The 27,775-nt window shown below is 35.5% G+C and overlaps 1 protein-coding gene across 4 annotated transcripts in view; it reads left to right on the top strand.

The window, feature by feature from the left end:
* Positions 1-27,366, top strand: part of STAM (signal transducing adaptor molecule) — a 65,762-nt gene extending 38,396 nt beyond the window's left edge. For 3 of the 4 annotated variants that reach the window (XM_081152131.1, XM_081152132.1, XM_081152133.1), the window contains 9 exons: positions 3,392-3,482; positions 5,276-5,468; positions 6,673-6,767; positions 9,977-10,065; positions 11,853-11,940; positions 12,385-12,439; positions 13,278-13,431; positions 15,192-15,364; positions 26,064-27,366. In XM_081152131.1, the coding sequence (XP_081008257.1) occupies positions 3,392-3,482; positions 5,276-5,468; positions 6,673-6,767; positions 9,977-10,065; positions 11,853-11,940; positions 12,385-12,439; positions 13,278-13,431; positions 15,192-15,364; positions 26,064-26,289 (1,164 nt within the window). In that variant the 3' untranslated portion in view covers positions 26,290-27,366. Of the gene's footprint in view, positions 1-217; positions 293-3,391; positions 3,483-5,275; positions 5,469-6,672; positions 6,768-9,976; positions 10,066-11,852; positions 11,941-12,384; positions 12,440-13,277; positions 13,432-15,191; positions 15,365-26,063 lie in introns of those variants that run through there. The other variant, XM_081152134.1, reaches the window with a different exon arrangement.
* The last annotated feature ends 409 nt before the right edge of the window (positions 27,367-27,775 follow it).

Below are 27,775 nucleotides of genomic sequence, written 5' to 3'. Positions count from 1 at the left end.
TCTGTATGCACATTGATGTTTGAGAAGCACTGCTTTAGAGTACAGCTTTCAGTGCAAGTGAAAACTGCACATCTGTCCACAAGGAGACTTGTTGTTATAAGAGAAGGAAGAATTAATGATATATTTGATATATAGCATTGTTTGGTTAACCTAGAGTCTTAGTTGTGGGAACAACTTTAGGGATTTTCTAATTTAATCCCCTCATTTTACAGATGAGGAAACAGACCCAGAATGGTTAAGTGACTTGCCCAGGGCCACTTGGGCAAGAGTAGTTGACAGAGCTGGAAGTAGAACACAGGCCTCCTGACTTTCAGTACAGTGTTCTTTCCACTACACGATCCTGCCTTCCGTTTGATATAGAGGTTAGTGGATATGTGTCTGTCCTGACTGGGCTTCAAAGGACGAGAAGTGGAGTGAACACTGGCAAGAGAATTTATTTATTGATTGGCGTAGATGTTAGGTTACTCTCCTGTTCAAAAGATTCAGGACATAGATCAGCAACAGTAAAGTTAAGAGTTACTTTCCTTCTTTTCATCTAGATCAGGGGTGGAGAACATCCGGCCTGCAGGATGTGTCATTTGCTCTGGCCCTGCCAAGGCAACCGCAGGTGTGGGACTCAAAATTTAATAAATCTAGGAGCTTTTTTCATAGCTAGTTTTTAAGTTGATAATTTTGTATGGCTCGTGAATGCTGTTACAAATATCCAAATGGCCCTTGGCAGAAAAAAGGTTCCCCACCCTTGGTCTAGATGTTACAAAATATGTGAAAGCTAATTTTGTTATAGTTACTATCATTTAGCCACAAGAAACATATAAAATGCATATAAAGTAAAATATGATGAAGTAGAATGGTGATTTTTTTTTTACAGTAGTTTCTAAAAAGTGTGTCATTGAAAACCCTATTTGTAAGGAGCTTCATATTTAATGAAAAAATGTATCATCTAGGATCAACTGTAGAAGTCCCTCTGGATTTTGAAGTCACTTAGTTGTTTGTCATCACATTTAGTCAGACTAGATCTTTGTTAACATACTTAACAAAAGCCTTTGAAAATATAAGAATTTTTAAAGTTTATTTATTTTTGTTAATTCTCACCTGAGGATACCTTTTCCATTGATTTTTAGAGAGAGTGGAAGGGAGGGAGGGAAGGAGGGAGAAAGAGAGAAGGAGAGACAGAGAGAGAGAGAAAGAAAGAGACAGATATCTAGACATCAATTGACTGCCTCCTGCACGCACCCAGACTGGGGTGGGGATTGAACCTGCAATCTAGATATGTGCCTTTGACTGGGAATTGAACCCATGACCCTCCGTGCGCCAACGTTCCAACCACTGAGGCACACTGGCTAGGGCTGTTTATTATTTATCCAAGTATAGAAAGGAAATAATATAAAAATATTAAGAAAAGTCATACTTTAGTCACTTAACTTATTTTTATGTTGCTGTGATTTTGGTTTTTTGGTACTAACTTTTGATATAGAGATAAAAGTAATGCTACACTGCTACTCTATTTGGCTAGTTAATAAGACAAGTGTCATTGCTACACTTAGAACCTGATAGAAAGGAACTTTGAAAAGTGTGCAGTGCAGGAATGCAGGGCTTAATGCAGCTTCTTCTGCACTTTTTTCTTAACTAATAGACATTTCTTCATAGAGCACAAAGGATCACTATGTCTTTTTTGTGAAAGTCACCAAATTGTGAAAAAATTTTACATATTATGAAAAAGGTTGCCTCTGACCAAAGCATACCTTCAATTTTCAGTCATATAATGATTAAAACAAGAGATGGATCATAATTGAAAGTACTTAAAGTTCTATGAAGTGAACTGTAAAAAGCTTTTTTGTAATCAGCTTTTCTAAAAATAAATGCCTTTTGTATTTGACATTATAAAATATACTAACTGAAGAATATAGAACTGCATTTTATTATACTATTTTGCCTTTAATTTACTCAACAATCATTTAAAAATTAGAATTTCATTTTTTAGTGGTTTCTCTGGTAATTACAATATACATTTGTGATTTAAAAATCTGTTTTGAGTTAATATTATATTACTTCATGTAAAATTTAGAAACCTTGCAACAATATAGGGTTTACCTACTCCCAGTTCAGCATCCTTTATGCTATAGTCATGTTATGTATGACATATATCCTCCTACATGCATTATAGATCCCAGGAGACAGTGTTATACTTTTTGTTTTAAACCCTGAAGGGCCCCCATTTTATCTGGTTTTGGAAGCTGCATGTTTTGTTTTAATCCTCTTAATATCCTGCACTGTGTAGGTGCTGTTATCCTCATTTTGTAGATGAAGGACTTGAGGCACAAAGAGGATGGATCTGGTATTTGATCCCATGTTTGCCTGACTTTATAGCCTGCATTCTTAACTATCCATGTGATAGCACCTTATTTGAAATTGTTATCAGAGGAACACAAAGGAACGAATGCTTAATTAAGAGGCTTAGGGATGGTTCACTGCGAAAGTGATATTTTAGCTGTTTACTCAGTGATGAGTTGAAACTCAACAGGGAAAAATGTGGATGGAGTAAAAAGAACCAGCGGGAGGACATAAGTAGAAGGAAGTGTGTCAGGTGTAGAAGAACCAGTGTGTATATATGTGTATGTGTATGTATGTATGCATGCATGTGTGTATTATATACATATAATATATCTATATATGTGCTAGCAGTTTCTGATAACTGATAGAATGGTTGAAAATAAGACTGGTAAGATAGGGTAGAGTCTGATTTGCCTTGATTGCCATGGAAAAACTAAGAGGCCATTGAGGCTTAGCAGTGTGACTCAATTTATGTACTTATTTACTTGTATACTGCCGTATTTACAAAATATATTTAAGATGGACAGTAATATATTCCCAGAATTAACTACAAGTATTTTGGTTTACCAAAAAGTATAATTTTATGAGCATTTATATTTTTATATATAAATCTGGGTCCCTAAAGATAACACCCTGACTTTTGATCTGGAAGCAAGCAATAGAATACAACCCTTAAATACATACTAAAATTTTTTTTTAAGCTATCTGTTTTTGAAATAGTCATCTCCCTCTCTCAGCTTTTTTTCCAGTTTTATAATTTTTCTAAAAATTTTTAAATCTCTAGTTTTTCTTTGGTTTGCATACTGTCTGCTTTTAGTTTATCCTCTTTACACAAGTCTGTACAATGTTATTAGGCTGCTGGCTCTAAGTGTCCAATTGCCCTCAGTCTGTTTTCTCCTATTCTAACTCTTCTCCTTCGCAGGCTGCTCCAGTTGGATTTCTTTATTCTTCAGAAGTTTGTTTTAGATTGACAAGAATGATCTTGCTCCTGTGCAGATTAGGTAGGATAGGAATATTTGAGATCAACCCTCAAATATTGTGTTCCGTTTTTTTTTGTTAGGCTGCAGAACAAGCAAAAGCAAGCCCAGCTCTCGTAGCCAAGGATCCTGGTACTGTGGCTAACAAAAAAGAAGAGGAAGATTTAGCAAAAGGTATGGGTGTTTTTTTTTAAAGTCCCTGAATGGTGGCAAGAAGATGGGTCACTTAATTTTTCCTCCTGAGCTATTTTAAAAGAAATAGGACTTTACAGCTAAAGCTGAAATCTACTTTGTTTTTCCCCTCAGTATCACTTCTTCCTCTCCCCTCCCAAGGTGACTATCATGTATGTCTTACTTGTCAATATTTTTACTACACAATTTACCTATAAATATCCATAAACTGTACCAAAAACTTTTTGTGACCAACAAAATTTTTTTTTTCATAAATAGTATACTCTCGGTATCATCTATCTACAATTGTTTTCTTCATGCAACATTTGAAATCTATTAGTGATTAGACATATAAGTCAGATTTATTTGTTTTAACTACTGTTCCAATCTACTAATAAATGCATACTGTAATTTTCCTCCTACTGATGGACATTTGGGTTTTCTGGTTTTTATTTTTACTATAACAATTATACTGCATTGAATATCCTTGTACATGTTCTCTCTTTGTGTGTGTGTGTGTGTGTGTGTGTGTGTGTGGTTATTTTGTGTGACTAAAAGTGAAGTATTCTTGGCTCATGAGGTAGGCATATCTTCAGTTTTGCTAAATAGCTTTATTTCCTCTTCCATCAGCAATGTATGAAAGCTATTTATTATTTTTAACCTCCTGATAACATTTGGTATTGTCAGATTTTTAGGTTTTATGAATCTGATAGGTTTAAAATGATGTCCTATTATTTTAAATTTTATTTCCTTTATTACTAGTGAGGCTGATTCCTTTTTTTGTATGTTTATTACCTGTTCTGATTGTCTCTCTCTGTTGAGTCTCTTAATAGAAAACATAATGATATGTAGAAAGTCTTTATTTTGGATGCTAATCTTTTGCCTATATATCTATAGTAGATATAGTTGATTTTTGGCTTATACTTTAACTTTAATGGTCTATTTTATCAAGCAAGTTTTAAATTTTGATGTCAAAATTTTTGCTTTTCTGTTATTTTTGCTTTTTTATATCTTAAGACATATTTTTCCTACACCAAGATCCTAAAATATATTTTCCTATGATTGTTTTAAAGTTTTATTTTCTCCTTAGGTCTTTTATTGATCCAGAACAGAGGTGGAAGGGAAGAAGGGGTTAAGAGTTGATTTGAAAGCAGAGTAATCAATCCCTTAAGATTACATTGCAGAGCCCGAGTGACACATGGTGATGACCTGCATTGGGGGAGGAGTGGTGGAGATAGAGGAGTCACATTTGAAATTATTTTGGGGAATTTGTTAGGTGAGACTTTACTGTAGTTATTTCTAAATTCCAATTCTTAGACTGATTATATAAGAATTATCTCTGGAGCAATAAAATACAGGTTCTCAGCAGCTACCTTTGAGGCTCTTATATTAAGTCCCCAATGAGGCTTGAGACTCTTTACTTCTCAAGTGATTTTGATTATCATTTTGGGAACTCAGGCTATAGGAATACATTGAAAAGACAAAAGAATATATCTGCAGCTAAAATTTTTAAAATGGATCTAAGAGTTTATATCTTTTTATTACCCAGAATCATTTTGATTGTATTAGTTCAGTAAAAAATAGTCATCATGCTGTTCAGTTTTCTTGCTCGTTTATTTTTTTTAACTTTGAGTTGTGAATGAATGAATAAAATTGATGAAATGATTTTTGTTGTCCTAGTTCCCAGCTATACTACTGAGAGAAGAATATTTTTTACCTTCAGATATCTTTTTGTACTTCTCTGGATTATTGGATATATTAACATTTTGGGTCATTTTAAACCCATTATTTTCTAGCCATTGAATTGTCCCTGAAGGAACAAAGGCAGCAGTCCACCACTCTTTCCGCTTTGTATCCAAGCACATCCAGTCTCTTAACTAACCACCAACATGAAGGCCGAAAAGTTCGTGCTATATATGACTTTGAAGCTGCTGAAGATAATGAGCTTACTTTTAAAGCTGGGGAAATTATTACCGTTCTTGATGACAGGTGAAGGAACATTCGTGTGAAAATATATAACATATTACTTTTGTGTTTCATATTATTCCTATTGGATGCTGTCACCAAATGCAATAGAAAAAAATACTGATCCAGCTATTTTCTTTGTATGACAGTTGGTTGCTTTACTTATGTTATACTGGCTAGTTTAATTTTTAAAAATCTGTTTAAATACTTAAACATTTTTTTTTGGAGGCCTAGTTTCATCTATTCATTTTTGGTTCCATCTAATAATATAGATTATTAAATTAGTAAAAAAGTTAAGATTTTAGAAAATATGCCAAATATGCATGTATATGTATTTATGAAATTTGTAAGAAATACAGAATATAGTGAATTTATTTATTATTTAGTGTATTTGTTTGGAACAAATTCACTTTACAAGGAATTATTTGCATTTACATTATCATAGGGGAGATGATTCAGTGCATCTGTCTCTTACTACAGCTATATGTTTACATGAAAATTGTTACTGATAATGAAGTACTAAACTTGGTAAATAAATGGTTTTTTAAAATCAATTCAAATAGATTTAAGGTTATTTCTATAATATCACAGTATAGTATGATTTCTTGAGTAGGAGAAAATGAAGTTATGTTTGAGCTGTTTTACTGGAAATTGCACAAAACCTTGATCATTCATTCAAAAATACTTATTGAGAGCTTGCTAGTTTTTCTTTTTGACACTGGGATACAGTGAAGAACATGAGTATGCACCTTAAAGTGTGTTCCTTGTAAATGTTTTGTGCTATAAACAGTGTCATCTGTGATATGTGTTTTCTTGTGGGGAAAAAGTTGCTGATATGTACTACATAGAGCACAAGAATAGACATCTTGATTAAGAACCTACTATATATCATTACAAAGGATTCTTACATTGGAGCCCACAAACTGCCTGAAATGAACAATTCTTAAGTGTGGGGCCTCTTTTTTTGGGAGAGAGTTTAGAGCTTTTTATTAGTTCCTTAAAGCATTCACCAGCCTTCCAAAAAATAAAGAACTGTGTGTTTAATAACTTCTTATTTTCTCTGAGTCCTCATCTCTTATTTGTAATAATGATATATTCATTTTATTCTTCACTGGATTGTTGTGGGATTCAAATCTGGTAATAATGCAAGTTAAACACTATAAAAGGGAAAGATTCATAGAAATAAAAATCTTTATTATAATCAGTATTCTTTTTTTGTTCTTTATAGTGATCCCAACTGGTGGAAAGGTGAAACCAATCAAGGCATGGGGTTATTTCCCTCTAATTTTGTAACTGCAGATCTCACTGCTGAACCAGAAATGAGTAAGTATTTTTCCGTCTGTCAATGGATGATAGATAATCTTCTTAATGAAAGTTGAATAAATTCAACTTTTTGGAGCAGGGACTTTCAAATGTTAGTGCCTTCAAGCTGTTTATTAGAAATGCAACTTCCCGAGCAGTAGGTTATTTACCAGAAATCGTCTAAGAATTGCAATCATTTGTCTATCAAGATTATCTTTAGAGAGACTATGGACTTTTTCTTTAAAAAAAAAAAAATCTGTATCTTATCTATATATATCTATCTACACCCACACACAGATATATGTATATATGTGCTATTGTAAAAATGCACACTAAAAAGTGTTAATGGAATTTATGCATTATCTATTTTCATTGTCATCAGTTGATAAAAGTGTGACAAATACAGTGTAACCTCATAGAGAAGTCTTCCTATTCAAAAGTTGAGACCATTTCTCTAGTGTTATAGTCTCAAACTTGGAAGCTGTGGCCTCTAAGCAACCATAATGGCTTTTCTAAACCCTCGGGTCAGGTATTCAGAAGCACCCATAACTAATCATACAAATAGTTTTTTCGTTGTTTTATTTCCAAATCTTTGGTGACTAGGAGAAATAAACTAGAAAGTGGCGCCAAGGAGGAAGTGATATTACTGACAGGCATAATAGTCGCGCGAGATGTAACTGGCGGTAGCCTATTAAAATTTTGGTAGACAGTTGACTATATTTTTTCATAATACTGTACTTTAATGAATCTTCATAATGATGAGTTTGAGTCATCAAGATTAAGCCATAACTCCCCTCTGTTTAAGGAAACAAATATATTCTAGTCTAGAAAAATTTCTCTTAGTGTCTGAAATTTTTAGAATTTTAAAAGAGTTTTTGTATATAAGTCGGTAAGCTACAGTTATCTGGCAGAATGTCTCAAGTCATCTGTTTATGTAATGACAGGTAGAAGGAATCAGAGTTATAAACTGCAGGATGCTTAGATCTTTTTAAGTTTACAAGAATTCTAAGAATAGATCTTTTTGTCTTAGTCATCTTTTTATTTTCAACAGCACCAAGTGCTGGGTCTTATCCAGAATACAAACTATATATATATAAATATTTATACAATAAATAATACATAAGTGTCTATAGAGAGAAATATTTGTTAACAATAGATACTTTTCTTTAAAAGCATAAACATAAGGCTTTCACAACAAACCAGACATTGCAACTCTGATAAAATGATGCCCTTTTATAGTTATTGCAGAGCTGTTTTTTGTCATTTTTATAGAGACAGATTCCTGAGACCTATTCCTTTAATGGAATTCTTTTTTGTTAGAATTTAAAAAAGCATGTTGTAGAACCTTTTTTAAATGGCAGTGCATACTGTGCTCACTTTTAACCTGGGTTGATAGTGGTGGGGTTTTTTTGTTTGTTTTTGGGGGTTTGTATTTTCTTGTCCTAAATGAGCTGTTCGAAAGGGTAGAATAGCATTGGATTTCTATACCCATCTCATCTTTTTTCCCCATTATATAGCATTGCCTTTTTAAAATGAGCATTTCAGCTCATCTCATATGTTTCACTCTGGACCACCCAAAACAAAAACAGGAGCTGTAATAGTTACAGCTCTCGAGTTTGGAAAATGAGTGCTAGCATGATCCTCACAGCATCATTCTTGATGAGGAAACAGAAACCCACTTAATGTGTCAAGTAGAAATACCTGACCTCCTTAGTTTGCTTTTATTTTGGAGGCGCAGTTAGATATTGTGAAAGCACTTTATCTTTTACATATGTAAATATATTTTATATGTATATTCACACACATACTATACACATATACATGTGTAATATAGTAGTATTAGTTCCTATGAGAAAGAGCTCTGCAAATTTGTGCATGGTCAGCAGTCAGAATGTAAAGTCTATCATGGATAGAAGACAATACAGTGTTCTCCCAGCTTTTTACTTGTTAATAGCTCAAGATATAAAAAGCAAAAATATGTATAGCAGATGTCTCTTTTTCCCCCATGGGAAAATGAAATCCGCTGAAATTTTTTTCGTATGTAGAAGTTTACTTTATGGTGACTTGAATGGGATGAATTAAACTATTTATATGTAATCACACAACACAGAATACTCTGTTCTCAGAGTAAAATCACAGGCCAGATTCCAGTAGTTTTGGCTTGTAGAGCCAGATAGATTGGCATTCAAATCCAGGCTTTGCCATTTATTAGCTTTCATCTGTGCAAGAATTTATACTCGTTCTAAGCCACCGTTAACCTCATTTATAAAATGAGGCCTGTCTCATAGGATTGTATTATAGATTCATTGGAGGAAATGTAATATATATTCCATTAAGCACATTTAATAATTTAATAGATATTATTTCCCTTCCTAATTCTACCCCTTGCCCCCCACCTCCCTTTCCTCTTGATTCTTAATATCTTTATGAATACTGATTGACATTGTGGATACATGGATGAAAAATTCAGAGAGGAAGGTCATTTCTTTTAAGCTGTATGTGCCTCGGTATTCTTTTGGAGGCTAATTGCTATGTTAATCATATCCTTGTATGTACCAGTTAATGTTATATTGACTAGATTTTTAACTTTTGCTTTGTTGAGCAAGAGAAATATGTATTTCTGCCAATGGTTTGTGGATCCCTTAATAATCATTTTTTCATTGCAAAGAATAATACAACTAAAAAAGATAGGCTGATATAGTGAAAAATCAGATCCCTACCAAGGCCATTTATAAAGTCTCTATTGGCCTGGATGTTTTTCTCTTAGTAAGAAGTCTTAGTGGCATGCTGGAGAACATACAGCTAACTTTCCAATTCATTACCTTGAAATAACATGGCCTAGCAAACAAGATTTTTCTTTGAAAAGACGGATAATTTAAAAAGTGTATTTATTTTTGCCATTGTAAAACTTTGCTTTTCTTTCACCAATTTACTAAACTCTCTTGTGTAGTAGATGATTAATCTTTGTTTCAGAAATGTACCTCTTCTTTTTAGAAAGTGTCTTTTATGGAAAATGTAAAATCTTTAGAAGAGACAATTAAGAAATCTTGAGATGAAGTAATGTTCTATCATTATTGCCTAAATCTGCAACCTAATTTTTCTTTAAATTGAGTCTCTCAGCTTAAGGGAAATATTAAAAAACCCTCAGATTCTTTCTTGAAACTTAAAGTGTTCTCATATAGACTTTTAAATTTATTATAAGGAAAAGATAAATATTGCATGTTTTACAGTAAAAACGGAGAAGAAGACGGTACAATTTAGTGATGATGTTCAGGTAGAAACAATAGAGCCAGAGCCGGAACAAGCCTTTATTGATGAAGTAAGTGATTTCCTCCATGAGAGCGATTCATACTGGTATTGATGTTGAAATATTTTTCTTGTCGTCTGTAAAACAAAAAGATTAATTAATGCATGTATTTTGTTATTATAAAAATATAAACAATATAGTCCTATTCTTAACCATGTCAGCACATATAGTTCTACCTCATTATTTTAAATTTCTGCTTAATATTTTATAGAATGGATATATCATGATTTTTTTTCTGTTGGACAGTAAGGTTGTTTTCAATGGGGTTTTTTTGTGTGGTGTGTTTTGCTATTACAAACTATTGTGAGATTTTTTGGGGATATATTTCAAATAATGTATAATTTTATTTTAAAATGTCTGTACTTAATGCTCTGGAAATTATATTCTTGGTAACATTTTAAACTTATAATGAAAAATGAGAAGTCATCTTCAAAATATGTGAAGGGATTTACAGGTTTTTAGCCTTCTTTAAGGGGAGCCAGAAGCAGAAAGTTTGAAGGGTGCTTTTTTACAGAAGTAGATTGTAGAAGACTGTGCTAGGAGCTAAGGAAACAACTGGATCAGGGAAAGTTAATTAGCTGATTGCATTACATAAGAAAATGCATGTAGACTCAGTTTAGGGGTCTATCTAGAAACCTTTCTCTGATAGGTGATTTCAAATTGGGTGTATGTAGTATTCTGTAATACAACAAAAAATATCCACATGTTAGTTGCTCTCTCATTTTACCACGACCCTCCCCCCAACTTTTTGTTGTAGGCAAACTTTTCTGGCATGTGCCTTATTTTTTAGGGTGCTTAACATGAAAATTATGAACCTTTTACATTGAAAAATAGTACCCATTTCAAAATATAAAATGATTTTGACTTCAGAAGTTTCTTATATGCTGTGTCACTTTCACTCTCTAGTAATTAATACATCTCTCAATCTGTTTTATATATAATGCAGATTTTCTGCTTCAGTTTAAATAACTACTTTGGTTTGAATTTGTAGTCTTTACATTATTTACCTAATGTACCTATGTTTAATATCATAACGATGTAAAAACCATGAATGGAGAAAAGTTTGTAATTATTACAGTAGTATGTAAGATCTATATTTTGATTTTAAAACCTACATATAAATACACATGTACTTATATAATGTATAGTGGTACTTATTTAATGATGGTTTCATTAGTCCCATTGATGATTAATATAAAAGATTCTGAAATAGATCTAAGTCATTACCTTGAAGTCAAGCCTTCCAGCCTTTCCCACATGGGAGAATAGAGAGACCACAAACTGAAACATTGGTGGAACGAAAATGTAGACTAAGTCCTTATGGCCCTACTTAGAAAGAGAACAGCTGTAATATAGCTGAGCTATGCCTTTCTAAAACAGCTGTTGTACTCATCCTGGCAGAGAATAACTGAGTTGTTAGTCATAAGTAATGCCATCTTGAGAGAGAGGTTACACCTGTCAGCATGTTGAGGCTACAGCTGCTTCAAAACAGTGAAATTCACTACCATGACATGAGATTGAAGAACTCACACATTATAAGTTTAAATATGACTCTATTTCTTCTCATTTAAGAAAATCTCTGTGAGCACTTTCAAAAATAAGTAGGTAGAGCTTTCAAGGCTCTGACTTCATATGGTACTTAAAGAGAGTACACAGATACTAAACACATAAAAACAAAATTGGAGTCTCCATATCTGTGAATTACAAAAGTTCTCTATCCATTATCTAATTTACAAAGTGAGAACATAGTGTTGCATTACGGTTTGTTGCTTTTTATATCAACTATTTAATTCCTGTAGGATAAAATGGACCAATTGCTACAGATGTTGCAAAGTACAGATCCCAGTGATGATCAGCCAGATCTTCCAGAGTTACTTCATCTTGAAGGTAAACCTTGTGTTTCATTTACCTTGCAAATAAAGGGTAGTTAGTGGTTATATCTACTGTTCTGTTACAGAATGGTTTATATTTAAATAAAATTGAGAATGATATGAAAAATGTTCACATTTCTCACTTTTCTATGACCCAGTCTCACATTTATATTCCATTTAAACCTTTGGTAGAATGCACATTCCTGTATTTCTCTATCCAAATTAAATATTTTATTTAACCAAATATTCTATTCAACATTTTAGAATGTTGTAAAATAAATACTGTTAGTTTAATATTTTTGAGATCAAGAAAATCATTCTTGGGTTCTCTGGGCTAAGGTTTATCAATATCACCTTTATTACCCCAGATTACATCTTGTGTTTCTTATATGAATATCCGTCAGAGATTTGCTATCTTTTGCTGTGTTTTCTTATATTTCTTCAAATCTTGTCATCTTAGCAATGTGTCACCAGATGGGACCTCTCATTGATGAAAAGCTGGAAGATATTGATAGGTAAAAGAGCATGTTCCATCTCTATATTGTGTACCTTCTTCCCTGAAGTTCTCTGTAAACTTCGACTCGGATAGAGCTGCCATTTTATTTATTTTATTTTATTTTATTTTATTTTATTTTATTTTATTTTATTTTATTTTATTTTATTTTATTTTATTATTTTATTTTATTATTTTATTTTATTTTATTTTATTATTTTATTTTATTTTATTATTTTATTTATTTTATTTTATTTTATTATTTTATTTTATTATTTTATTTTATTTTATTATTTATTTTATTTTATTTTATTTTATTATTTTATTATTTTACTAATACTTTTGTTTATTTATATTCTTCTATTTTATTTTTTTAATTTTTCTATTCTGTTTCATTTGAATTTTTTATTTTTTAATGTTTTTTATTTTTATATGCCAAAGGAACCAGTTCTCATTTACTTGTTTTCTAGACCAGCTCTCCTCTATTTTTTTTTTCTTCAAGGTGAGGATTTATTTTACCTTACCTATGTTATGTTAGTCTTTTTTAAAAATAAGGGTTAACTATTATAATCATGTTTGCAATGAATGGAGTTACCAAAACCCAAGTGACTCATTAGCAATTATCTGGGGAAACCTAGGTATTTCAAAGTAAAGTCAAGTACAATAAGCTTTCCCAGCACAGTACCTAAATCTTGGTTTTGATTACCTTGGAGCTAACACACAAGATATTTTCTTTCACAAGGTTGAATTTTTAATAATGTCTACTTATACCACTTTTTGCTATTTTGATGTGCCTTATTATTTACAACATTGTATTACTTAAATAGCAATTATGTTTCAACTATTCTATAATATTTCAGAAAACATTCAGAACTCTCAGAACTTAATGTTAAAGTGATGGAGGCACTTTCACTGTATACCAAGTTAATGAATGAAGACCCAATGTATTCCATGTATGCAAAATTACAGAATCAGCAGTATTATATGCAGTCATCTGGTGTTTCTGCTTCTCAGGTAAGTTTTTAAAAACTTAAGTATATTATTTTAAATTCTCAAATATGTTTGAGATTATTTGGAATAGCTGTGTTTTTGTAAAATTTGAAACTTTCTAAAAGTAATGTAAAAATAGATTTTAAAATAATTAATTTTTTACTTGACAAATATGATATATAGTATACAATTATACCAGTTATTCTTTTTGTTTTAACAAAATTATTTTTTTTGTACGAGTACGCATCAGAATCTCCCATCAAGCTTTTTGAAAAAATACAAATCTGTTGAATCAGAATCTTCAGGAGGGAGGCCCAATCATCTGTATATATTTAAAGCTTTATGTGTACTTATCTGGTCAAGAACTGTAGTTTTTGTCTCAGTAAAATTCTAATTATTACTAAATTCTTCTAAATATCTACTGTTACCAGTTTTATAGTGAGCTGCTTTAATCTGGATCCCCACCCCCCACTTCTTTACGTAATACTTGTAATGCAATACAGAGCCCTTTCTCTCTTTTCACCTCAAGCAACTATTTGAAGCGCTCCTTTCCCATGAACTCAGTAACTTTAGGGTATAGGAAGTAATTATCCAGGCACTCCCATTTTCTCCATGTAGAGTGGCACAAACATTGTGTAGATTAATTTTTTTTTTTGGCTTGACCATTTTCTCTGAAATAAGGGGCCAGAACCTTGGATGTGCAGCCATGCTTGAGTAACGTGGCTAGATGACACCTACTCACAGGTGTTGATATCAATTTGAGCAAAAAAAAAAAAAAGCCCTTCATGTTCAGTTTGCAAAGTACAAAAAAATGCATTTATGAGGACCAGAATAGCTGTGTTTACAATGAAGCAATGAAGACCTTTTGGATTCTGATGCATGGTGCGTCTCTTAGGGCTTAACAGAAGTGCTAAAATTATTGTTGTCTTGTCTCCTGATGATTGTGTTGCTGTCTTCACAATTGATTAAAAAGCCTTACTACATAGATAGTGGTGTTCTATTATCAAACATGTGAAATGGAAGGATCTAATGAATACTACAGAAAACTAGAATATTATTTGTATTTAAAACTTTGGGAATTTAAGACTTCAATCTCTTTAGGTTCAGACAAATATAGGTTTTAGATGCAGGAGTAGGCAAACAATGGCCCAAGGGCCAAATCCTGCCTCCTGTCTGTTTAAACTTTTTTTGGAACACAGCCACTCTCTTTCCCTTATGAATTGTTTCTGGATGCTTTCTAAATGCGTCTAGGTCAGTAGTTGTGACAGAGACCATACGGCCCACAAAGCCTAAAATATTTACTATCAGGAACTTGACAAAAATGTTTGCTGACTGATCCCTGCTTTAGAAAGTTAGTTTGCTTTGTGTTCAATAAACTGTAGTTTAGGAAATGTAAATTGTATTTATAACTAAATGCAGTCTATTGATATAAACAATGAATTCAAAGACATTTCTTAAACATTCTTTGGGATTCCTTTTAGGGAAGTACTTAAAATATTAACCTGGAAAAAGAGATTATATTAGTATAAAGTTTCAAGATGAGTTCCTTTACTATTTCTGGATAAAGATAAACATGAATTTAGCCAATGTTTACCTAAGAATAAAAATCATCAGAAGCCAGCTTCACTGAAAAATATATTTTTTAATGCCTGTTAACAGAAGTTACTATGAAAGAAGGTTTCAGCGATGTAATTGTTCTTTTTGTTAACTGAATGTCTCTACAAAGAGTGTGGTGTGCTTATTAAAATCTTAAAAATCTAATATGTTATTATGAACTCTTGTAGGTGTATCCAGGGCCTCAGAGTGGTGCTTACCTGGTTGCAGGGAACGCCCAGATGAACCATCTCCAGAGCTACAGTCTTCCTCCAGAGCAACTGTCTTCTCTCAGCCAAGGAACAGTTCCACCTTCTGCAAATCCAGCCCTTCCTAGTCAGCAGACTCAGGCTTCTTACCCAAAGTAATTTGATTATTGACTGTTCCTGGGAGTTAGTGCTGTTAATATTCTTTTTTTTTTTTTTTTTTAATATCTTTAAAAAAATTTTTAATGTTATTTTAGAGAGAGACAGAGAGAGAAAAAGAGAGATGTGAGAGAGAAACATCGATCAGTTGCCTCCCGTATGTACCCCGGTGCATAAACCTGCAACCTGGGTATGTGCCCTGACCAGGAATCAAACCTGCTAACCTTTCAGCGTATGGGACGATACTCCAGCCGACTGAACCACACTGGCCAGGGCAAAATTCTTAAGTGCCTTTGATCATCTGTAACCATAAGGACCAGATAGGAAAGCTCCAGAATAGATGTCATCACTGATGTCAGATTTAGCTCTGTGTGGTGATGAGTGGGTTCTACAGGAACCCCTGCACTATTGCAGCACTAGCCAGCAAGCCAGTCCTCTGTCTTACTGACTCACTGAACTGCTGTATTCTGTTTTTAACTCTGTCATAACTTGTTTTTGTTTTTATTTGACTCTATATGGTATTTGCTAAGGACTTTAATGAGACTTAGATATCAACTATGTATCGTTTTCCACTAATTTCATAGAAAATGTAAATGTTTTTATCATTATTGTTTCAGAATGTATGGCTCTAAAAGACACATATTTCCTTCTTTTTGCCCTGTGTTGGAGTTTAGTGTATATCATAGCAAGATAAGTCATTTGAAAAGAGATGGTGCAAGAAGCTATTTGCCCCTGTGGTTCATGGGGCAAGTAGTTGAATATAAAATGACAGGCTCATTGTTTTGGTCATTTACTTATAATGCCCTCTATCACATAGTTAAATGATTATATATTATGTAATTTATAATTACATAAATGCCTTTTCTGCTTCAGTGTGAATCTAAGTTGAAGTCTTTCCCTCGAAACAAAAGATAGGCTTTAGAGGTCATCAGTGTATAATTTCTAGAAGTCATGTTGTTCTGACTCACAATAGAAGTTTCTTGGTGGCACAGGCACAACTTCTAGAAACCTTTTCTTCAGTATTGGGGTTGTTCATGAATGCTTCTATGCTGCCCTTACTGTTGTATTACTCATCCTCAAAAGAGTCACACTTTGGGGATGCTTAGGGATTTGCAGACATTATTTTCTGGTCACTTCTAGTATCATGAAGTGACCTTAAGAAGGAGGGTAGTGAGGAAAGTAGCTCAGAAAAAAAGTTAGGTGTGTAGCTCTTTTTTTCCCACGACTTTTTTTTTTTTAGTTGAAATTGGTTGAAAATAAATAATACCCTTACATGGAGAAGAAGCAAACAGGTAGGGAGCAGCTATTAGAAGAATAGCATGCTGCCTTAGAAACCAGATACAAAGTGAGTAGAGGTAGGTATTGTTGAGAAATCAGCCAGTGTGCATGAGTTATGTAGGAACCTCTTAGATGTTTTAGTGTCCTACAGAAATGTTGCCTTTTTCCCAGCTAGTCCTCTATTACTGTGTTACATGCTGCTCTAGCTACCTTGTTTCTTGTTCCCTGAGACCCTTTCTTAGTTCAGGACCTTTAGAAATTTCCTTATAAATGAGAGGATCATTTGGTAGGTGTTTAAGCATGCCGTGCTATAGAGCTGTAACACCTTGTTGCTGTTCTCTGTGGGTTGTTCTGTCTGCTTCCATAGTCCAGATGTGAAATATCTGGTGCAGAGCCTGCATTGTATTCCAGGGCCTGACTCTACTGATACACTGTAGCTATTAATGTTACCTCTCAAGAAACGTGTACTTCAACAGATGCCTTGTGTAGAGCATTTCCTTGACATCTTTAGGCCTCGTTGTCTCACTAATTCCAATTTATTTCTTCTTGGCTTCGTCTTTACTAGAACACCTTCCCACCACTCCAACAGTATTCCTGTTCTCTTGCTGTCACAGGACCCCAGCCACTGTGTACTGTACTGTCTTGTAATCACCTTTAGGCTTGCCTGTATCCCTACTAAGCTATTATATCTTGAGAGCTGGAATCAAGTTTCTTTTACCTTTATATCTATTGTGTAGCACAGTTTTAGACTTGGGAGAAGCTCAGTAAATATTTGATAAATTAATGTTTAAGATGAGAATTTGAAGTGCTGTGTTAGGCCAGTGAAATAAATATATTTTAAAATTCTTTATGGAGGCTTCACAAAGACTTTGAGGCAGTTTTTAAAAAGATATATAAATGTGTAACATAATATATAAGAGCAGTTACACAGAGTGGGGCAAAAGTAGATTTACAGCTGTGAGTATGCAAAACAGAGCTTATTGTATTATTATTTATTAATTATTGTATTTTCCATGTGAACAACTGTATTTGATTCAAGCTTTCTAATTGCAGATCAAGGTCAATGAGGAAATTTTTTTTCCCCATTTTTGATGGGCAGGTTTTTTTTAGTTGCCCTAGTTCATATCTAGGAGGCAATTTCTTACTCTTTTTTTTTTTTTTTTTTTTTACATATATATATATTTATATTGATTTCAAAGAGAGGGAGGGGGAGGGAGAGAAAGATAGAAACATCAATGATGAGAGAGTCATTGATTGGCTGCCTCCTGCACGTGTCCCTACTAGGGTGTGAGTCTGAAACCTGGGCATGTGCCCTGATCAGAAATTGAACTGTGACTTCCTGGTTCTATTTGGAGTGGCTGGGCCAATTTCTTATTCTTTTACATATAATTTTGGTTCTAGGGTTATCACTTTTCCAGACTATGTCACCTTAGGATGATCTTATAATTAGGGAAGGTAGTATGGATTCAGTTTCCTAAACTCGCCTATAGTGATGGTGGTGATGATAGTATTCAGGTGACCAAAGCTTTGTACTTACTTGTCTGTTATTTCAAGCTACTCTGTTAAAAAGGTTTATTGAACATTTAGTCTTTGCCAGACACTATGGTAGACACTTCACATACAAATGTTTCTTCCCCTCTGCACAACTTTATTGAGACAACTGACATATAACATTCTGTAAATTAAGGTGGACAACTTGTTGATTTGATACATTTATATGTTGGAAAATGATTACCACCATGCCATTACCTACCACCTTCATCCCGTCAGGTAGTTACCAATTCTTTTTTCTTTTTCTTTTTAAATTTATCTTTATTGTTGAAAGTATTACAGGTGGCCCATTTTTCCCCCCCAACTGACCTCGCTCCCACCCCCTCCCCAGGCCATCACCCCGTCATTGTCTGTGTCCATGGGTTATGCATATATGCATATAACTTCTTTGGTTAATCTCTTCCCACCCTCCACCCCCCTTCTCTCTTCCCTCTGAAATATGATCATCTGTTACATGCATCAATGTCTCTGGATCTATTTAGTTCATCAGATTCTTTTGTTCATTAGCTTCTTGTTAAAGAAGACCCTTCCTTCAACATTTCCTGTAGTGCTGGTTTGGTGGTGATGAACTCCTTTAGCTTTTCCTTGTCTGAGAAGCTCTTTATGTGACCTTCCATTCTAAATGATAGCTTTGCTGGGTAGACTAATCTTGGTTGTAGTTCCATGTTTTTCATCACTTTGAATATTCCTTCAATATTTCTCCCTTCTGACCTGCAAAGTTTCTGTTGAGAATCAGCTGACAGTCGTATGGGTGCATCCTTATAGGTAACTAACTGCTTTTCTCTTGCTGCTTTTAAGATTCTCTCTTTGTCTTTGACCTTTGGCATTTTAATTATGATGTGTCTTGCTGTGGGCCTCTTTGGGTTCCTCTTGTTTGGGACCCTCTGTGCTTCCTGGACTTGTAAGTCAATTTCTTTCCCCAGGTAGGGGAAGTTTTCTGTCATTATTTTTTCAAACAGGTTTTTAATTTCTTGCTCTCTTTCCTCTCCTTCTGGCACCCCAATAATACAAATGTTGGGCCTCTTGAAGTTGTCCCAGGGGCTCCTTATGCTATCTTTATATTTCTGGATTCTTTTTTCTTTTGCTTTTCTGGTTGGGTGTTTTTTGTTTCTTCATGTTCCAAATTGCTGATTTGATTCTCAGCATCCTCTACTGTTGATTCCCTGTAAATTACTCATTTCAGTTCGTGTAGCCTTCATTTCAAATTGGTCCTTTATTATGTCACCGATTTTCTCAGTTATTTTTGCCATACTCTTACTAATATCCTTGAGCATCCTTATAACCATTATTCTAAACTCTGTATCTGTTAGCTTGCTTGGATCTATTTCATTTAGTTCCTCTTCCAGAGAGTTCTTCTGTTCTTTCCTTTGTGACATGTTTCTTTGCCTCCACATTTTGGCTGCTTCCAGGTGTTTGTTTCTATGTATGAGGTAGAGCTGCTATATCTCCTGGAATTTGTAGAGTGGCTTTGTGTAGTAGGTGTCCTGTAGGGTCCAGTGGCTCAGCTTCCCCAATCACCTGAGCTGGGCCTTCTAGGTGCTCCCCTGTGTGGGCTGTGTGTACTGTCCTGTTGTAGTTGAGTCTTAGTTGCTGTTGGCGTCCCTGGGAGGATCTAACCCCCAGACCAATCAGCCGTGAGGACCAGCTGCAGCTACAGCCAAAGAGCTGCTGTGCTGGAGACACCCCTATGGAGCAGGATTTACTTTAGTGGAGCTTTGGTGTTCACCAAGTGCTCCCCTTGAGTGTGTCACTTGTGGATGTGGTAGGGTTGTAATCCAGCGTGGTCAAGTCTGACGATCAGGTGCACTGTCTCTGAGGCCTCCCAGGAGGTACACAATCAGCCTGTGCCAGTGCCTTGCCCAGGGCCACCCAGCATGAGCTACACAGCAAACCATAGATGGCTGCTACTTGTGCTGGGCTTGGAGGTGTCCAGGAGAGGCCAAGCTATGAGCCATTGCAAGCTGCTATTAGTGTCAGGCCTGGAGCCACTTATCAAGCCATATGGGGCACGCTGCTGCTAGTTTGAGAGATTTTAGGGAAGTCCTAAGCATAAGGCTCGAGAGGCCACTTGCACAGAAAAGCCACTGGAAATGGCCTGGATGAGCCTGCAGGTGGGGAGGGGCGGGGGCTCCGGGAATCGAGAGGCGGGGCCAAAGGTGTGAGTCAGGTGCTGGCGACTCACATATGGCGCCTGCCTGCTGGCTGTGTGTGGGGAGGACTCTCCAAAGGAGTACTGGCCTCTGCCAGCTCTTCTGCCTGGGAGGAAGCCGCCCCTCCAGCTCTCTCCCGGATCTCAGGCAGGTTAGTTCCTCCCCAAGTGTCCCAGGTTCCTTTCAAGCTGCTGCCTGGCACTGAGGCTCAGAAAGAGAGCGTCTGAGTGAGTCCGTGCGCGGGCCCTTTAAGAGGAGCTGCTGGGGCTCCCGCAGCCTCCAAGACCCTCAGAGACAGTCCCCGCTGGTTTCACAGCCCGGAGTTGTGGGGATGTCTCTTCCCAGCCCTGGAGTCCTGGGCTGGAGGCCTATTGTGGGGCTGGGACCCCTCACTCTTCCGGGAAACCCCCACCGCCGAGATTCCCTCCCGGGTTTTAACTGCTGCACCGGGTATGGGTCCGAGGCCACGTCTCTGCGATTCAGCCCCCATCTGCCTGCGTCTCCACCCCTCCTACCGGTCTCGATTCTTCTTCAGTTCCCTGGTTGTAGGGCTTCTGTTAAGCTGGATTTCAGGAGGTTCTGAGTGGTGGTGGTTCTGTATTTTAGTTGTAATTTTGATGTCGTTGCGGGAGGTGGCGAGTGCAGCTGTTACCTACGCCGTCATCTTGTTTCTCCAATCACCAATTCCTTTTTGAGATAAGAATATTTAAGGTTTATTCTCATCAGCATTCAAGTATATAACAGTATTATTAGGTAAAATTGCTGTGCTGTACATTAGATTCCTAAACTTGTTCATCTTATAAATGGAAGTTTGTACCCTTTGTCTAATATCTCTGTATTTTCTCCACTCCCTAATCTCTAGTAATCATCACTCTACTGTTCGTCTTTTTTAGATTCCACATGTAAGTGAGGTCATACAGTATTTATCTTTCTCTGTTTTACTTATTTTACTTAGCATAATGCCCTCAAGTCTTATCCAGGTTCTTACAAATGACAGAATTTTCTTTTTTCTCATGGCTGAATAATATTCCATAGTGTGAGAGTGTGTGTGTACACATATACTACAACTTCTTTACCCATTCATCTGTTGATGGATGCTTAGGTGGTTTCCATATTTTGGCTGTTTTGAATAATGTTGCAGTGAACATGGTGTAGATCTCCTGTAAAATCATGATTTCATCACTTTGAGATATATACTCAGAAATGTGACTGCTGGATCATATGGTAGTTTAAGTTTTAATTTTTTGAGGTACCTCCATACTGTTTTCCATTTCCACGAACACTGCCTAAGGGCTTCTTTTCCTCCACATCCCTGCTAACACTTGTTACCTCTTGTCTTTGATGAGAGCCATTCTAACAGGTGTGAGGTAATATCTCAGTTAGTTTTGATTTGCATTTCCCTGATGGTTAGTGATACTGAGCACCTTTTCTTATACCTGTTGGCCATTTGTATGTCTTCTTTGGAAAACTGTGTATTCATTTCCTCTGCCTATTTTTAATCTGGTAGTTTCTTTACTATTGAGTTGTGTGGGTTCTTTATATATTTTGGGTATTAACTCCTCATTAGATATATGACTTGCAAATATTTTCTCCTATTCCATAGGTTATGTTTTAATATTGATTGTTTCTTTTGCTGTTCAGAATCTTTTTAGTTTAATGTAGTCCCAGTTGTTGATTTTTGCTTTTGTTGCTTGTGCTTTTGCTGTCACATCCAGGAAATTACTGCTGAGACCACTGTCAAGAAGCCTTTCCCCTATGTTTTCTTCTAGAGGTTTCATGGTTTCAGGTCTTAATTCAGGTCTTTAATCCATTTCAAGTTCCTCTTTTTGTGAATGGTATGACAGGATTTCAGTTTCATTCTTCTGCCTGTGGTTATCGAGTTCTTCCAACACCATTTATGGAAGAGACCGACCATTCTCCACTGAGTATTCCTAGCTCCCTGGTCATATTAGTTGACCACTGGTTTAGAGTTTGTTAGCTTCAATGACCTTACTGGTTAGTAGAGTCAACCATACAAAGAAATTGTAATTATAACATAAATTACAAATAAAGGTACATGCAGGATGCTTTAAGAGCCTCAGGGTCCAGGGAAGGTTTCCAAGAAAATATGCCCAAGCTGTGTTATTCTTAGCCTGGAGGAAAAAGTAAGAAAGATTTTTTTATCATGAGCAAATATATGGCAGCATGAAATGGCACGGTACCCATGGACTGGGGAGTTGTGAAAATGTGTGTTACCAAAGGATTAAAGTCTGTGGTGGGAGACGTGAGAGATGTTCTTGGAGTTATTGCCAAAGATAGTAAATGGTCCTAGATACCATGTTAAGGAGTTTGGGTCTTGTCTGGGGAAGCCCACAAGGGGCTTTAAGTGGCAATAGGATAGGTGAATTTATAGTAGCTAGGTTAGAAGCTGGGAGACTTTGTATATTAGACAAGAAATTATGAATGTCTAAGTGCAAGATATAATGAAAGAGATGGAAAAAGTTTAGGAGATTAGCAAATGATTGCATGTGGGTGACAAGCTGGGGAGATAGTGAAGAGCAGATGTAAGAGAGAGAAGTATTGGTGAATTGCTGGATTTTGCCTTGGGCAGCTGGGTGAATGGTGGAACTGTAAGTTGAGATAAGGAATATAGTACAAAGTGTGAATAATTACTGTAATAGCGATCATTTATTGGGATGTTTAGTAAATGCCAGGCACTGTACTATTTGCTTTACATGTATTAGCTTATTTACTGTAATAACCTATGAAGTACATACACTGTTATTCCGTGTCTCAGATGAGGACACTGAGGCAGGAGGTGAGGACTAAGGTTCCATTTAGCTCCAGGCATTTTGGCTCCAGAGCTTAGCCCTTAGTCCCAACATTATATTGTAGCTGTATTGTGGCCCTTATTGATGTAAATAATAGTATGAACTCTGACTTCTTGTAATACTTTTTATCTCACAAAGCAACACATTTGGAATAAGAGTGCTGCCTTTCAGCATTACAGTAATGCCTCAGTATAATGGACTAATTTGGGGCGTCTGTTAAAGCCAAAAGTCCGTTATATAATAAAGAAGGTTTATCTGAATGCGTATGTTAAAAAACTGACAAATTAGTTAGTTTGCCTGTTTTTATTTATGTAGACATGTTTGTGTAATTTAAGTATTTATGAGAAGTTTAATTTTACACAAAAGTTTATGTATTACATTAATTTTTAACTTATAATGAATAGGTCTAATAAATGCAAGCATTCACCAGTCACCGTGTGTAAACAAATGCGCTTGGCTGGGGTGTGGCTTATCATACTTTGGAGCATCAGCTGGCACACATTAAAACTGCTGCAGAAGGTCATTCCATGCCACATGACAAACAGAACCAATTACTGAGTGTAATGTGTTGTGATTATTTGCTGAACATTGTTTATGAGCCGTGACTCTTGGATTTAAATATGTAGACTGTAGTTGTAGATATGTAATATTTATTTATGTTGGTGAAATTACTACGTTTCTTCCAATGTGTAGCCTGTTCAATAAAATTTGTTAAAAATAACAGTAACTTAATAACAAAAAAAATAACCTATTTAATTATAAGCAAATATTGATTAAAAGCATTTTAAAATTTATCAGGATGTTAATTTTCACATATGACGTATAGACCAGAAATTTAGTTAAATCCAGAGTTCATTAAATCGAGGTCCACAAAATCGAGGGCTTACTGTAATTAAGTGGCTACATTAGTTGGACTGTAGCACTAAAAGACAGTCTAATCTAGCAGTTGAAGAGTTCAGAAATAGAAATGTGGGGGGAAATCTCAATGTTAAAGCTGTTAGTATTTCTCTTTAAATAGCTACACTAGTGTCTTCACATGGTAGAAACTCAAATGCCAGTCTGGGAATGGGGAGAGAGGAAGCAGAGACAGTGAGCAGACAAGTCTGAAGGAATTCTTTGTAGAATGGGAGCAGTGCACAAGTGGAGAACACCTTGCGTGGGGGCACTGACAGCTGAGGAGTTCTAGCAGCAGCCAAGGCACAGCGTATGAATGGGCATAGGGACAGGTAGTTGGTAAATGTGGTAGAGGAGATAGAAGGTCTCTTTTATTTGCTTCTTTATTTTCAGGGAAATAAGAGAAACAAGGTTATCAGGCTTTCATCTCCCCTAGTCCACCAGAGCTGCTCTTGTCAAGGACTGGTGATTTCCATATTGCCAGATCCAGTGATCACTTCCTTTTTGAAATACTTTCTTCACTTGACCATGACCATTCTCTTTTAGGTCCTTTTGCCTTGTTGCCACTCCTCAGTCTTCTTTGCCTAGTGCTTCTCTGTCTTCCTGACTTCTAGTGTAGGGTTCAGAATATGTACTGCTTTATTCTCTAGTCCTTCCCCAGGGGATCTTATTCATGCCCATGATTCTGAACACCAAGTGCATGCTGATTACTCCCAAATATATATTCCTAGTCCTAACTCCCCACTGGTCTCTACACTTGACTAGCTAACCTCCTATTCATTATCTTTTCTTGTGAGCCTCCTAGATATCTCACGTTATGTGTCCCAAACTGTACTTTGATTCTTCTTCCCCAACTTTACTGTAGTCTTTATGTGCCAGCTGTAGTCTTTTTTTGTTGTTGTTAATCCTCACATGAGGACATTTTTCTTTTGATTTTTTAGAGAGAGCAGAAAGGAAGGAGAGAGGGACGAGGGGAGAGAGAGGGAGACAGATAGACATTGATTGGTTGCCTCCCACCCGCTCCCCTACCCCTACCAGGGCCTGGGATGGAACCAGCAACCCTTCGGTGCTCGGGCCGGCTCTAACCACGGAGCGGCACTGGCCAGGGCTCATCTGTAGTCTTTAGTGAATCACCACTATACCAGTTATTTCTACCATTCAGTTCTAAAACCTCAGGCATTCCTGACCACTCTGTCCACTTTCAAATTTTGATGGTAATGCCTTCAAAATCTTACCCTTTCCTCTCTTGACCAAGTCTACCATGGCTTGAGCCACCTGCCAACTCTTACCTGGACAATTGTAATAGCCTACAGTCAGATATCCTTGCTTGTATCCTTGGCCCACAGTGAGCCTTTTAAAACCTAAGTCTAATCATATCATTCTTCTGTCCAAAATCAACCAGTGTCTTTCCATTTCACTCAGATATAATCCAGAATCCTTACTATGGCCTATAAGGCACTGCATACTCTAAGGCTCCTCCCCTTTAATTCTGCCACTTTATCTTGGGCTACTTTCCTCCTTGCTCACTCTGCTTCAGCCATAGTGGCCTCCTTTCTGGTTCATGAACATGCCTGGCATTTTCTTTTCTCAAAGGCTTCTGTGCTTGCCATTCTCTGCTTCCTCAGCTTGTTTTCCTATATAATTGACAGGATTCCCCCTCTCTCTCTTTTATCAAGTCTCTGCTTAAATTTTCCCTTATCTGAAATGCCTTTCTGTACTACACTATATAAGCCAGAATCTCTTGTCTCAGAATCTATTTGTCTTCCTACTAAGCTTTATTTTTCTTCATATCAGTTATTACCACTTGACATATTATAAATGTATTTGTTTTTTCCTACTAGAATGTAAGTAGGGACTTTTTCCCTTTTTTTTTTTAAACTATATCCCAGCACCTAAAATAGCACATAACCTTTGATACATTATAGGTATGTAATAAATATTTGAGTGAGTGTTTAATGGTTTTCCTGTTTATCTCTAAGAGTCAATATTGATCTGAGTGTTTTTTCCTTCTACAGCTCAATGGTCAGTTCTGTTCAAGGAAATACATATCCCAACCAAGCTTCAGTATATAGTCCGCCTCCTGCTGCTCCTGCTGCTGATGTCACTATATACCAGAATGCAGGAACTAATATGTCTCATGTGCCAAACTATAATTTAACATCATCAGCACTGCCTCAACCAGGAGGCAGTCAACAGCCACCTCAGCCACAGCAACCATATTCTCAGAAGGCTCTGCTATAGGATTTGGGATTCCTCTTTGATTGGCTAAATGCCACTGACAATGTTATGAGATTCTTTGATATCTTAAGATTTGCTTATCCTCAGCTTATAGGAATCTGTCTTGGTCAACAAGTTCAAATATTCAAGATTATGTTGTCAAGAAGGTAGAACTCTCTTCAATTTGCACTGACTTTTCAGAGGTTCTCCCCTCCCCCTCACCCAGAGGAATGAAACTACTTATAACATTTAATTCCTTTCATAATATGAAAGAATTGATACAAGAATATTTGTCTCATAAAATTACCCGGTCTGCAAAAAGTCAAACTTAACAAAAGTTGTTGTGGTAAATGTTATGTACATATATTGCTATGTGACTTCATTAGTGGCCATTTGGAATCACAGTGGTGATCATGTGAATATATTTAACACTGTTAAATTAATTTACATTGCTATTTTATTTTAATCATGAACAACTACCATTTTCATAATGTTTTGTGTAAATTTAAGATAATTACACTATCCTTTTAAAGTACAAGAGAACAAAGCTGTAGCATATTTACATGAAGGCAGTGTTTTGGTTTTACATTAAACTGAACTTTCTTTTGACTGATTGTGAGCTAAACATATGTACATTATGTCTTTCTGTAGCCTCTGCATACTACTAGCTGTCATCACACCAGCATACAGTAGCTAAATTTTTGGTGCAGTTATAGCAAATGATGTTCCCTTTTAAACTTTTACATTTTGGCATGATATTTCAGAATATTGTGGGACCATGACACAAAATTAAGTATGATCATGTTCTTTATATCTTATTTTTAAAGATAATGTTGATTTACTTTTTCCTAGTTGAAGATAGTAATTAGGTTTATAAACTGTATACTGTGTTTATTGGTGGCAGTGACACCAAAGATAGAGGCAATGGATAGAAAATTTTAAACTGGAAAGAAACCACGAATAACACTACATTTTCAGTCTCTTGTAATTATTTAGGATATTAAAAAAAATTGATTCATTTGTCTTATCCCACTACTAGTCTTTTAAATGTCTTTAACACATTGTATCCTTTAATTCTTCATTAAAATGGATATAAGCAGATGTTTCAAAGTAATCAATATTCCTGACTTTGCTTAACAGTTTGTATGTTTATTCTGTCTTTCAAACTGGATTATGGGGCTGCTCTCTCTTTTTAAAGTTCTAATGGAATTATGTTGGCTTCCTATTCAGGAGTATTTTTCACTGAATGCTTTTCTTTTAATCCACATGAAATATGTTTTCCACTGACATTTAATCTTCTTAAACATTTATAATTTTCCTGGTTGTATTATACCGTTACTTAACACTATTATTTAAACAACTGAACAAATTGAGTTGAACATCACATTCAATGTGTTGATCTAACAGATTTCATACCATAAATGAAAATTTAATTTGTATTTTCTAAGACTATTATAATCAGATAACTTGTTTCTTTCCTTTTTGACAAACGATTCCATCTTTGGCAAAG

This window comes from Miniopterus schreibersii (genome assembly GCF_964146895.1).
Source record: "Miniopterus schreibersii genome assembly, chromosome: 1".
NCBI classification, from domain to species: domain Eukaryota; kingdom Metazoa; phylum Chordata; class Mammalia; order Chiroptera; family Miniopteridae; genus Miniopterus; species Miniopterus schreibersii.
The sequence above is the reverse complement of the archived record's forward strand: the minus strand, read 5'-3'. Positions and strand labels throughout refer to the sequence as shown.